This window comes from Larimichthys crocea, chromosome XX (assembly GCF_000972845.2).
Source record: "Larimichthys crocea isolate SSNF chromosome XX, L_crocea_2.0, whole genome shotgun sequence".
Taxonomy (NCBI): Eukaryota; Metazoa; Chordata; class Actinopteri; family Sciaenidae; genus Larimichthys; species Larimichthys crocea.
Window position 1 is genome coordinate 3,679,026 of NC_040030.1, and position 14,109 is coordinate 3,693,134.

The 14,109-nt window shown below is 42.0% G+C and overlaps 1 protein-coding gene across 1 annotated transcript; it reads left to right on the forward strand.

The window, feature by feature from the left end:
- Nucleotides 1-86: 86 nt before the first annotated feature.
- Nucleotides 87-10,258, forward strand: LOC109142604 (ras association domain-containing protein 5). The gene is made up of 3 exons (XM_019276866.2): nt 87-1,078; nt 9,861-9,973; nt 10,244-10,258. Exons 1-3 carry the CDS (start codon nt 547-549, stop codon nt 10,256-10,258), a joined length of 660 nt encoding a protein of 219 aa, XP_019132411.2. The 5' UTR covers nt 87-546.
- Nucleotides 10,259-14,109: the final 3,851 nt, after the last annotated feature.

Here is a 14,109-nt window from a genome sequence, read left to right on the forward strand (position 1 = left end):
TTTCTGATGACTTATATTTCCACATTTTTTAAACATTTTTTAGTCACTTAACCAACTCTTTCCTAAACAAACTTTGTTCTAATCATTCTTGTGATAAATTCGGCATTGTAATAACGACCCATAACAGCATTTAATGAGTTTAAATCACTTTGAAAGCTGCTTCACTGCAGAAAATCCTTCAGTAATCTGGCACAGGAAGCAACAGCCCCCTCCAAAATTAAAAAGTTATTTGTTTTATATGTGAGCTCATTATTTAAACAAATTAAGAATTAAAAAAGGACAAACTCTTGTTGTTTAAATGAAGTTTGTAGAGTTCTAACTCTTCCTGGCATTAAGTCATCTTTAAATTAACATTTTATTGAACAGAGTCTGGTGTGTGCGTCTTTGTCCTTGTCCAGGTGAAATGAGATCCAACCCGTTCCCCTGCGTCTTTACCGCCTCAACCTGCTCACGGTGTCATCACCTGCAACAATGACGCTGCAGTGTGCGTGTCACGCGTTAATTCACCTCTGCCGGCTTGTAAACGCATTATGAGGAGCGTGCGTGATGTTTAACGTCATGCACCAGGGTCGGAAATACGTCCCCACGCGGCGCTCGGTCACGGACGACTCTCCGTTAACCGTGCGCGCTGTTCATATCAGCAAATCCCCCGAGACTACCTGGCCGCCACCGGGTGCCAGGATGCGGATCTCCAAAGCCAACAAGGGCGCGGTGTTGGTGAGAGCTGTCCGCCGGCATCCGTCTCCTCAACCGGCCAGCCTTGAGAGCCTGGAGGCGGCTTGGAGCGAGAGAGGACACCCGGAGGACAATCCACCGGAGAGTTCACCGAGTCATGAGAGCAGGAACGGCGAGGCGGAGGCAGCCGGGAACGGGATGGAAGGTCACGGCGGAGGGCCAGTGCGCAGCAGGAAGAAAGGGTTCAGACCTCCCGATGTGAGGACCATCTTCACCCCGGGAGAGAGAGACCCCAGGGTGAAAGAGGAGTCCGGGGAGGGGCACGCCTTTGAGCCCGGAGGGGAGAACACCTGGTGTGATGTCTGCTGCTCCTACATCTTCCAGCATGGACTCACCTGTGCAGGTGAGTCTGGAGAAGATGAGTGGGAGGGAGGGGGGTGTTTGGGTGGGATTTTCCAAGCTGAGGAGCCCCCTTTAAGACTCATTTTGATAATTACTACTAATATATTATATAATCACATCAGTTGCTTTAAATTTGACACATTTTCAACAATTTCAGCAACAAAAAATCAAATTTCCACCTTCCTATAGAGCACCAGTGTGAGATTGATCATTTCTATAATAAATCTATGATCAATAAGCTTTTAAAGCATTAAATCAAAGACTGTTTTTGAATGTAAACTGTTGGATGTCTTGGCAAAGAGTTATCGGAGTGGATCTACCACCGAGGACAAACAGGTTGTGTCCTCTAAATGTGACATTTATATGAAAATGAATCAGTACTATACATTTCACTATGACTGTATCTGTGGGGTGGCATAGCAAAGAAGGTTCCTGCTTCGAATCTTGTGGCGTATCCAGTCCAAAGTCATGCACCTAACAGGTTAATTGGTGACTCTAAATTGGCAGTTTTAGTGTTTTTGTGTTAAATACTTAGAAAATGTGTGAAATATGGAGGATTTGCTGCTTTTATCAGTTTTATTTCACCGTAAACTTGACATCTTTTGAGTTGGATAAACAAAACGAGTAATTTGATACAGTTAACCTTCTCTCCAGGAAATTGTAAATATGATCTGTCACTGTTATCTGGTATTTTATGGACTAAACACAACTCTAAACACCCTACAGATGAATCAGTAATGGAAATAATCAGGTGACAGCACCTTACTCTAGAGAATATAATACTTCTGTGAAGGTTTTTGGACTTTTTGGATGTTCAGATGTGATAAACGTTTGCAGGTAGTGCCTCCTGGCACGTAGTTTAAATGGAGCTGTTTCAGTGACATAAACAGGCAGGGCAGCAGCTGGAATGCAGTCGGTATGCAGACGGACCGGTCGGTTCAGGTCTGAAGTGAACCGAAGCCTCAGTGTCTCAGAGACAGACTGTGCTGACCTCCCTCTGTGTCTACTAACAATAGAAATCAGAAGGTTGTTCTTCCTCATGTGCAGGGATACTTTTCTTCGTGTCCTAATGGAAATAAGAGTCAGGAGATTTTGAATATTCAAACAGCTGCTGTGTTAAACCTTCATTCTCTCCCAGTTTCTTTAGTTGTTTGTTCTGTTTTCTTTCTCTTCTTTTTTAACCTCATTATATTTATTCTACTTACTGAAATTTGCTCGTCAATCACACTGTTTATCAAACACAGTGTGTATATAGTTGAATCCATAACCAAAACACAGGTAAAGTCAGGCGTTCTTGCTCAGATAGATCGTGTTGTCATTAAATCATTAAACATTTGGCATGAGGTTAAGTAGAAACCACACGAGTTGCTTCCTGTCAATAATGAATTACTCTCTGAGTTTATTGGCCGTTGTTTTGTTCCCCTCCAGCAGTCTGTCCTGTGTTTTAAGGACAAAGATAAAACTTGATCTGCTGTAATATTTTATTCTGACTGACATCTTCTTACTCTGCCTCCGTCCACTTCAACCTTTTAACCTCATTGTGTTTACAGTCAGCACCGGGCACAGTGAGCTCTGTGTTTCCCGTCAGTTTTACCAGCAGCGCTGATGGAGGTTGGGTGTGTAGTATGTGTGTATACATTAAGGGTGTGGGGTTGAGGTTTCTGCTCATTTAAAAGCCGTTTCCGCAGTCGATCGCCACTCAGGAAGCTCGTGAAAGCTTGTCCATCACTTGATGTGAGCGTAATCGAGCTTCCTGAAAGGACGAATATGATTTTAGATAAAAACTATGAAGTGCCAACGCGCTGTCGCTCTCCACGGAGGAGTGTTTCGGTCACTGGTTCACTTATTAACGCGTAGAAAGAGTCACTTATAAGTCAGTTCGGCAACAACATCAGTTATTTCTTTTAAAAATTAATTTATTATGCTGGAGGCAGGTTGGACTGACCCAGTTTACGATACAGTGCAGGCCACAGCAGCAGTGGAAGAAGTCAGTCCCAGATTTGCTCTTCTTGCTTACTCTTTTCTCATCTTAGGTTCCTCAGTCAACGTCCTCTTCGGTCTGTTCTCCTCTGTCATTATGTCCATAGAGGCTGCTGAGCCTGGTTACATTGCCCAGCTCCTGTTCTGGCACGACATCAGCTCTGTTCCCCACTGAAAACCTGCTCTTCTCTAGGGATGGGAATTGATAAGATTTTTATGATTCCGATTTCATTATCGATTCTGCATAACGATTCGATTCTTTATTGATTCTCTTAACGATTCTCATTTGGGAAGAAAACGTCATCTTCTAAATAATACAGAAGGCATTTGTTTAATGTTAACTGTTATCGCATGTTTTACAAAGAAGCACATCGCGTTAACATGGTAGGCAGTGTGTTATTTACCTTCCGTAGTAACCGCAGAGGTGGTCATAGCCTGGCTGCTGCCGCTGCTGCTAGGTTGAGATTCATCTCCAGTCCGAAGCGTGTCAAAAACACGACATTCATTTAAAAATATTGCATGTTGTGTGCGCAAATGTTTCTGCATGTTGGTCGTGTTCCCTCCAGACGCTGTTATCTCCACTTTGCAATGATTGCACCCTGTTGACGTCTTTATTTGGTGAAATGCAGCCAAACTTTGGAGCATTTGAACCGAGTGGGTGACATTGTTTACTACTGATTGCACTGCACGTGCCAAACTTGCGGAAGTTACGTGACGTAATGAGTCGTGCTTTCTTGAATCGATAAGAGAATCGTTAGATAAACTGCCAAACGATTCCATGGAATTGAAACACAACAAGAACCTCGACCTTCTCGATTCCCATCCCTACTCTTCTCCGCGTTGGTACAAACACTAACTCTCTCCCAGTGCTCTGAGCTCACAGTCCGAGCAGCGCCGGCTAACAAACTGAGCTGACAGCAGCTACAGCTGGCAGCAGTTTACTTCACTGTCCATCAGGAAACTCACAGACAGAAAATCACAGAGAGTCGAAGCGGAGCAGCTGGAGGACGTCAGAGGGAAAAAAAAGTCCAGTAGCGACATCTAACGATTGTGGTTGCCGCTGCAGATTGCAACCAAGTGAATACCCCTCTCCTCACCCTCCCCGTTCGAAACGTTAAAAAGAAACTACAAAACTTAACGAAGACACGTTTTCTTGCCGACATACGAAAGACACTGAGATATCGTTGATAAGCTAAGATCAGCCGATAACATCAGCCGTGCTGACTTATCGATCTCTAACTGTTCAATAAGTTTAACCATTTTCCAGCTTCGTTTGGTGAATCAGTGGCTCAACACATTATCACACACGAGTGAAATTAAACAGCGTGTTCACATTTCAGTGTTTTTGTGTCTCAAAGTGGGTCAGATAAGACCCGATAAGGATTGGACACACTCTCTCTTTTTCTCTCTCGATCTCGATGTCAGTCTCGCCGTGGGTCTCTCTCGTCCTTTGTCCCTTTGTCTCGTCCTCTTACAAGGTGAAGTAACAGAAACCTGCCGCAGAGATCAGGAAGTCTTTGTCCGACCGGGTTTAGTGTTGCACCAGATACTCTGTCTGTGTGTGTGTGTGTGTGTGTTCGTTAGTCGTGGGCTGGTACAGATCATTTAATTGCCTCTAATCACTCCCTGTTTGCTGTGGCATTAGAGCTCGATATCCATCTGTTCTCTGGCATAACAGAACAGAAACATAAGCACTTGAATCTAATTTCATTTTAAATAACCCCTATAACCTTTCCTCTATTTATACTGTACAGTGTTACTTAGAAATTGGTATTTTTGTGATTTGTTGTCTTTCAGCCGATTATTTTTTTACCAACCACTAAAAGTCAGTCCCAGATTTACTCTTCTCCGGCGGCTCACTCGCTCATTTTCTCTTCTTACCTTCCTCTATCAACGTGTCCATAGAGGCTGCCAGGCTCCTGTTCTGGCACGACACTGGCTCGCCCATTCAGACCTCACAGCCCGGCTAACAAACCGAGCTAACATGAGCTAACAGCAGCTACAGTTTACTTCACTGTCCATCAGGAAACTCTGTAAATCACAGAGAGTTGAAGGCGGAGCAGCCAGACGTAGTTTATGATGGAGAATGGAGACTCATTTTGAACCACTGTGCAAAATACTGAAGCTGCCAACTGTGTGTGTGTGTGTGTGTGTGTGTGTGTGTGTGTGTGTGTGTGTGTGTGTGTGTGTGTATCTTGTCCCGCGTAGAGCCAAACTGTCACAGCGACTGAACAAACAAAGGATGAGCAGCTGACACACACACTTATGCATACAAACACAAATGGGGGTCAGTGTGTGTGTGTGTGTGTGTGTGTGTGTGTGTGTGTGTGTGTGTGTGTGTGTGTGTGTGAGGGGAGGGACGAGTACAGAGCTGAGCACAGGCTGAGACACATCGTGGGGTGGCAGTGAAGGATGATTTGGATCCACGTGAAGTTAACTTTGGATTTAAATCTGGATTCTGCACGGAGACACAACAGAGAGTGTGTATGAGTGTGTGTGTCTGTGTGTGCGTCTGTGTGTGTGTCTGTGTGTGAGCAATGGGCTTTGCCAGAAACTTTGGCAGAACTCTGAGGAGAGTGTCTGGATTTTTCTACCGCTTTCCAAAAGTGATGCGACGCTCCGGGCGGCTGGAAGTGATTCTGCTGTGGAGGAACTCCGGTGAGTTTTGGCAGCGCGGCAGGGAAGTCTGATTTTAATTTATTAATGAGACGCTCGCTGATCTTCCCCCGGGATCAGCAGCTTGTTTGTCCTTCCACTTTCTGTCAGTGGAAACATATTCAGTGTCCTCGATAAGAGACAAACCCTGTTTACTGTAAACTGAGCTGGAAATATCACAAAATATGAAGTTTAAACTGAGCTGATCTGTTATTAAATTCAACGTAAATCGTAAAAACTGAACACAAAAAACTACAGCTGAATCTCCGGTATCAGCCACATGCACTGTGCCTGCAGGTATTTAATGTGTGTGTGTGTGTGTGTGTGTATGGTGTGTGTGTGTGTGTGTGTGTGTGTGTGTGTGTGTGTGTAATATAAGTCTTTATTCTGTCCAGCAAAATAGTAACGTGAACGTGTCTGAACATGAACACAGAGAGAAAGAAAGAAAATGGAAATAAAGGAACGACAAAGAACAGATGGCAAACACCTGTCCTCACACACACCACACACCTGTCCTCACACACACCACACACACACACACACTTTGTCTTCTCGCTACTGTATGAGCATGTGCAGCTCATGATCTGAACACAGCAGGAAACTTGTTTCATGTCAGCAAACAGCCTGTAGTTACACAGATGATACATTCAGTGTTAGTTAAGACTGAGACGTGGATCATCGCTGAATGACTCCACCTATACCTGCACCCACCTGTCAATCAAAGCGTCCACGCTCTTAATCCTGCATAACTTTAAGCCTTAATATAATGTGAACAGGTGAGTTGTATATAAATTCACCCTCAGTACAGTTCTCATGAACGGGGAAATTAGCTACAGAGACCAAAACTGTTTTTTGTACCAGGCTGTAAACATGTTTATTTCTGCTGTGAAGTTGGACATTTGGACATGGGGACTTATGGAGACTGACTCACTTCTGGAGCCAGCCTCAAGTGGACGTTAGAGGAACTGCAGCTTTCGGCTTCATTTTCCAACCACAGAGGTTGCCAGACCTTGATTCATAGTCCAGCTTGCTGCTTGTAACTTTTAATGGTATTAGTGAATACAGTGTGTGTGTGTGTGTGTGTGTGTGTGTGTGTGTGTTTCATCAGGTGAGTGTCGAGTAGCTGAGGATTCATCGTCGGTCTCTCTGCACACACAGACTTGATTAGAGGGTCGGTGTTAAAAAATGTTTCACGTACAGGAGAAAGAAAAAAAAAAAAAGTCCAGTCTGTCCAGTTTGTGGTTTCTGACCTTTGACCTCTGAACACTGACTGACTTTCACAATAAGAGCCCGTGATGATTTACAGGCTGCTGCTGCTGCTGGTGGTTTGTGGCGTGACACTAACTACTGTAGTTTCATAAAATATGCATCACAGTTACCAATTAATTATACAGCACACTGTAAAGCCTTATATTTTATTATATTTTTATATTTTAAGTGACGAGACAGATGTTTTATCATATTTTGATCATAACCGAAAGAGTCAAGTTTGAAAATTTCACATTTTTTTTAAAGGTTCAGTGTATTTCTGTGACTTCCTACAGTTTGTTCAGTTCAAAATAGTGTGATATGGGATAAAACGTAAAAAATAATGTATTTTATGTGAGTAAATATGTAAAAGTTAAAAGCACTTATACATGAGTTTTACTGTAAATCACAGCAGTACAGTTCGACATTCATCATAATAAAAAAGGAGATTATAGACTAGAAGTTTTATAAACGCTGAACTGTAATCTTTTCCTCTAGTGTGTGTGTGTGAGTAAGTGTGTGTGTGTGTGTGTGTGAGTAAGTGTGTGTGTGTGTGTGACTCTCCGCTCACCCGGCTGATTGAGTCTGATCGATCGTCGGCGTCTGGGAAAAGCTTTTATCCCTGAGACAGCAGAGAGAGAAAAGAGAGAGTGGAGGAGGAAGAAGAAGAAGAGAGGACGATGAGCAGCAGCAGAAAGATGAAGATGAAACATCAAAGATACATTTTCATATTTGAATCATTTTTATTACCGATACAGGACGGTAACCGAGAGAGGGGAAGGAAATATTCAGAGCAGAGCTGTATCCTCTTCCCTGACGTGAGCTGACAGCAGCTACAGTTTACTTCACTGTCCATCATAAACTCTGTAAATCACAGAGAGTTAAATAAAATATGATCCAGTTTCACCAGAATCAGTGAAATAGTTGCTGCTGTGTGACTTAGAGACACCATTCACCCGACTACAAGTCAGTGTAGCATCAATGATTTAAAATCTGTTGCACAATGTTGCCAGGCAACCGTTCGTGTCGAGCTCTGCAGTCCAGCTGATGTATTTTGTAGTTCGGACGTTGTGACTGTGTCTCTTTCACGTCCATAAATAAACTCGTGCAGTGGATGGATGTTTCTGTCCTCCCTCTGAGGATCAAGTTCATTGTGAAAGGGGATGACGGAGTGAACGGATGAATGGAGAGTGACGGCAGGAAACTGCACACACACACACACACACACACACACACACACACACACACTGGTCATAATAACAAGGAGGGGAGAAAGAGAGAGTGACTGAGTCAGCAGTCCTACGTCCAGCAGCAGCAGCAGCAGCACCCCTCCTCTCCTGTCTGTGTGTCCATCACACTGTGGCCTCCATTTGACTGTTAAATCACCCACTCAGCACAATAACACACACACACACACACACACACACACACACACACACACAGGGAAACAGAGAGAGTGGTGGCCACGCAAATCAGCATCTGAAGTCTGATAGAGACTGGAGTGTAGAGGCAGGACACGACCGGGAGACACGACTGAGAACGGAGACAGAGGAGAGAGTGTGTTTGGACAGTGTGTGTGTGTGTGTGTGTGTGTGTGTGTGAAAGACGAGGTGATGTAATAGATACTGGCGAGGATGTTGAGGTGTGTGAGATGAAGATGGGAGATGGGAGCAGCCATGTGCAAACTGTCGGATAAAGTCGGGCAGCACATGAAAAAGAGGTCGCCAGGTAGGATCACAGGAACACACACGCACACACACACACACACAGACACACACACACACACACACACACGCGTGCGCCATGCATGTGTAGGTGTTTGCATCTTTGTCGGAGTGTGTCGTGGTGTGTGATGTTTGTTTGTTGACAGGAAGTGAGTTTCAGTATGTAATGGTTCAGTGTGTGTGTGTGTGTGTGTGTGTTTGTACGTCTGATGCTTCAGTAAAAGTTAAAACTAATGAACTCAGGTTGAGCATCATGGACAAAACTAGTATAACAGGACATGTTTATGTCATCAGAGCTGCAAATGAACTTTAAATTTGAACTTTTAGTCTATAAAATTGTGGAAAATGTCAAAACTGTCTGAACAACAGTGGTAGAAAGTGTATTCATATTGTTGCAGATGATAAAGTTGGAGCTCATTTCAATTACTTTATGAATAAAAGCCATAAATGTGGAATAAAAAAGTAAAATTTCTGCCTTCAAAACACAGTAAAGTACAATTAAAACAGAAATACTCAAGTACAGTACCTCAAAATCATCAAATCTTCACATTTTAGAAGCTGGAACCAGAAAATATTTGGCTCATTTTGTGCTTTTTAATGACTAAAAACAATCATGTGTTGTTTCAGTTGACTTAATTGTTACAGCTCTGAAACTCGTGTTTATCCCATTTGAGTCTGTGTTTTATTTCCCAGTATTTGAACCTTTAAAAAACAACTTTATAACTATCGAAATGCCCCAAAAATACGTATTTGTTTGATAAGTGTTGACAGCATGCAGCTTATATAACATTTGACTGATCTCTGTCTAAAATTAAACTAAATCAGGAGATAAATAATGATGACACAGCTCAAAGTATTTTTCATACACAGGTTTAAACTGCCTACCACGTCCCTGTGATTCTCTAAAATCAGACTTTGACTGCGGGTTATTCAAACCTATGTGATGTCCTTGTTATGAAACATGTCCTCCTTTATTATTAACTGATTTGCATGTAGTCGGCTTTCATTCCGAGAAGGGGAGCTCGCCTATCATCGAGTTATTTGCATATACGTTAGACACCTGCACGTACCTCACTGTGACTTTCCAGTCAGAGATAAAACATTTTCCTTTTCCTCGTTTAACAATCAGTCAATCAATCAATCAGTCGATCAATCAGTCATTTGATTTGTCCACAGGTTGTAAGTACGCGTGTCACGCAGCGTGCCGGGAGCGAGTGTCACTGGACTGTCATCCTGCAGCTTCACCGGTCAGTCAGGACCAGCTCAACAACAACAACACACCACCTCATGTGAGTACACACTACACTGTGTGTGTGTGTGTGTGTGTGTGTGTGTGTGTTTTATTTCCTCTTTCCTGTTTTGGATGAAGCAGCTGATTGTTGGATGCTCTCTTATCTTATCTGTCGTCAGTGTTTTAAGTTTCACTGACTGATAAATGATAGTTTGGTTAGTGACCTGCTTCATGAAATACTGACTCTGACTTGTTGGATGATCTGTGCAGCTGTCGGCTCGTGGTTAAACCTCGACCCGTCCTCTCTCCAGTGTTCTGTGTCACGCAGGTGTTTGCTCTATAACTACAGAACATAGAGAACCGTCATGGCTTTAAGTCAAGATTAATATTCTTGACTGGCAACAATTAGTCAATTAATCAATTCGTTTTTTAACTTTTAAATGAACTGGCTGTTGCTCAGGAGGTAGAGTGGGTCATCCACTAATCAGATGGTTGGTGGTTCGATCCCCGGGTCCTCCAGTGTGCATGTCCATGAGCAAGAATGTATGAATGCATGCATCCATGTATCTGCTTTGTTGAGTTTAGCTTCTCAGACGTGAATATTTTCTGGTTTCTTTCGTCCTCTTAGTTGTCGCTGGAATTAGAATCAGTAGTCGACACAACAAAATAAATAAAGTGCAAGCATGCAAGGATGGAAAATGTAATGTCGAGTCTGAACTTTGGCACAAAATATCTTAACTTTGGGTCAGATCAGCCTTTAACACAGAGGCATTGGTGTGGTGCAGCTCATCGCCACAAGATGACACTGCAGTCAAACATGTTGCACGCTGTGGTTCGGCGTTACGCCTCCTCGTCCTTCGATACAGGCAGAAACATGACAACAACTGTGAAGTATTTTATGTATCATCTCTAGAATAATGTCATTTCCATGTGGACCGAGCTTCTTCTGCAACAAATGTTTAAAACACAGTTTAAAAAAGGGATTAAGTGGAATGTAATGACAGATCAGACCAAAACAGTTTAATTAATCAATTAAATCAACAGCAAATGAACTGACATCTGACAACTTCAAGCAAAAACAGCAAAAGTTTCCTATTTTCAGCTTCTGGTTTGTTAAGATTTGTTGTGTTTCTCCTTCAAATGTGATAATAAATTTACAATATCTGGGTTTGAGACTAAATCAAGACGTCAATTTTGGCTTTTGGAGACTGTGACGGGCATTTTAAGACGTTTACAGGCTGAATAATTAATAAAGAAAATAATCTGCAGTTAAACGATGAGATAACTGAGCTTTTTTTTCCATTGAGCTTCGATGAAACATTGGACCCCAAGTCAACACACACACCCGCCCATAATGCATCACTCCCCAAGAATGGCTTACATATGTGTGTGTGTGTGTGTGTGTGTGTGTGTGTGTGTGTGTGTGTAATTCCTGGAAGACAGCTGGGTGTGCAGCAGCAGCAGCAGGTCTGGTTCATGTTAGAGTGTTTGTGTAGACTGTATTATGATGTACAACTGTATCTATGTAGTGCTTCAATAACTTTAACAGGGTGTGTGTGTGTGTGAGTGTGAGTGTGAGTGTGTGTGTGTGTGTGTGTGTGAGCATGCTGCCGGTACACTCAGAGTTATTTCACTTCCAGGAAACAATTACAACATGTGTAACATGATCACACTGTCATACATCTTTGAATAATGATACTTTCATTTAGAAAATGAGTCAACAAAGAGTAAAAAGTTAAGAAAATATGATTATGTCTTATATATTTAGCATATATTACAAGATTAGAACTATATATTTTTTATTTCTCTGTCTTTAAACGTAAAGAAACAATCAAACACAGAGTCAGGACGCTCCAAACATGACTTATTTTACGATACTTGCTTGACATAAACCCAGTCTGATGACAAAAGTTTAATTTCGGAGTCATTGGTTGGTTCCGGATATTTTTAGCCTAGCTTAGCACAATGACTGGAATCAAAGGGAAACTGCTAGCCTAGTTCAGTCAATTTTAAAACATTTTCCAGCAGCTCCATACCCAACTTATTTTACCCAGAATTAGGTGAAACACTGACAAAAATTTAATTTTTGAGTCACTGGTTGGTTCAGGGTGTATTTAGCCTAGCTTAGCACAATGACTGGAATCAAAGGGAAACTGCTAGCCTAGTTCAGTCATTTTTAAAACATTTTCCAACTCCATACGTGACTTGTTTTACACAATATCTCTCTAATGGGACATTTCTTTCTCATACTTAACTACCTGTAATTATGCCAATATCCAATTCCAGTAGGTCTGAACAGTCTCACACTTTAATTTATTTCCACTTAATCTGCAGCTACATCATCGTGAAACAATAAACCTTCCGCAGACATGAACTCTGGATGACTCTGCCTGGACATCACTCAAATGTTACAGATACTTGCTCGCTGTCTGCGCTTTGCAGGATGATTTTAAAGGCTGCAGTATCCATTATACCTCACAACACAACATGCTGATAGTTTCTGTTTGAAAGAAAGTTAAAGATTCATCATGGACATCAGCCTTTCATTGACCCAGGTGTTGGTTAAGGGAGGATTTTGACTTGTGGTGGTGCTAGACGGGGTCACCAGAATCATTACAAATCAGCCTTTATAGTCCATTAATGTCCAAACCACGCTTTATTTCAGAAGTTGAAATATTCTACTCCTTGCTGTGTGTTTGGTCAGTTCTTGTTTCATCTTGTAAGGATATTTTTCTGGCATCAACCCACACTGAAATACTACGACTGTGGTCCCGACCGAGCCAACTTCACACCCCAATGTTTACATCTCGTCTGCCAGTAACACCAGTTTTAATATTTCCAGTCGTCGCTGAGTGCAGTCTGGGTTTTGGCTCCACACTGATGTGGTTTCTTTTACCCAACATGAGGGGGATTAACTCAGCATATTTCGAACCAGCGCTGATCAAACACGCACACACTGATACTGCTGAGTGGTGCTGAGTACAGTACTGTGGAGGTTTTCTTAGGTTATGTCAGTTATTTTTCATGAAAATACATGTTTGGTGTGTTTGCAGCTGGGTACAGTGGAGTCAGAGGGTGTCGAGTTTTCCCACAGACATGTCTGTATGTTTATTCTTTTGTACTGTAGAGATGTGTGGATGCATATTCTAGTGGAAAGGTGATATTCGCTCTTATCTGAGATGCAAATATTGGAAAACAGAAACCAGGTGGGAAAAAAAATGTTGTTCATGTGTCAAGAAAAATCTTGACAGACTGGCATGTTTTGTTCTTAGACAGTCAAATTAATTTTGCTGTTCTTGCTATAAAAATGTGTATTTAAACAGATGCTACATATGTAAAACTGTACATCAAAATAAAGAGCTTATTAGTTTAGAATTAGTTCATACACTCTGACAGTTCTTCAGTTCTTCTTCTTTTTGTGCTTTGAGGAACTTTTTTTTCCATGTTTAATAATATTTATTTTCCTTTAAAAGGTTTTATTGGAATACGGATTGCTGGTTCTTTATGTTGTGACCATTTGCTGCAACTGAACCAATAGGTAAAAGGTTCCCCTATGGCATCGCCATGAAGAACCACTTTAGGTTCTACCTCAAACTTTGAGAAGAACCTTTTTTTGGGGTGGGGGAATGAATGCAAAAAAGAGTTCTTCAAGTCTCAATTGCAGAACTTTTGGTGGAGTACTGATTACTGGTTCTTTAAGATGACCCTTTGCTGCAAATGGTTCTTTAAAAAACCAATAAGTTTATTTTTAAGGGTACACCTTTAGGTTCTTGGTGATGCCACAGGAGAACCTTTTTCGGTTCCACCTAAGAACCAGTAATCAGTATTACAAAGAACCTTTATATTTTTATTATATAAAAGGATATATTTTTAAACATTGTTTCCCATCAGCTTCTTTCTCCAACTTAAAACAGACTTCTTCTTCTTCTTCTTCTTCTGCCTCTGTGCAGAAAAGTGCTGAAGCATCTGAAAGTGCGGCTGCCGACATAAAGTTCTCACTGTCTTTCCGTCTGCGTGTGGTTTTGTGGTGGAGAAACCGTCTAGAAACTGAATGTCAGAGATAATAACATGATATGCAGCCATGGGACAGTCATAAGCTCTCATGTGTCTCAGTGAAAGCGAGTGGAAGGAGTCTCTGCGAAAGACGTGTTTGTGTTTTTGACTTGTCAGTTTTTGTGGCCATCGACAAAGTGT

Bases quoted from the DNA above. Each gene is read 5' to 3' on its own strand.
- LOC109142604 (XM_019276866.2), top strand. From the start codon at position 547: ATGTTTAACGTCATGCACCAGGGTCGGAAATACGTCCCCACGCGGCGC. The intron at 1,079-9,860 runs GTGAGTCTGGAG...ATTTGTCCACAG, and splicing joins GCATGGACTCACCTGTGCAG to GTTGTAAGTACGCGTGTCAC.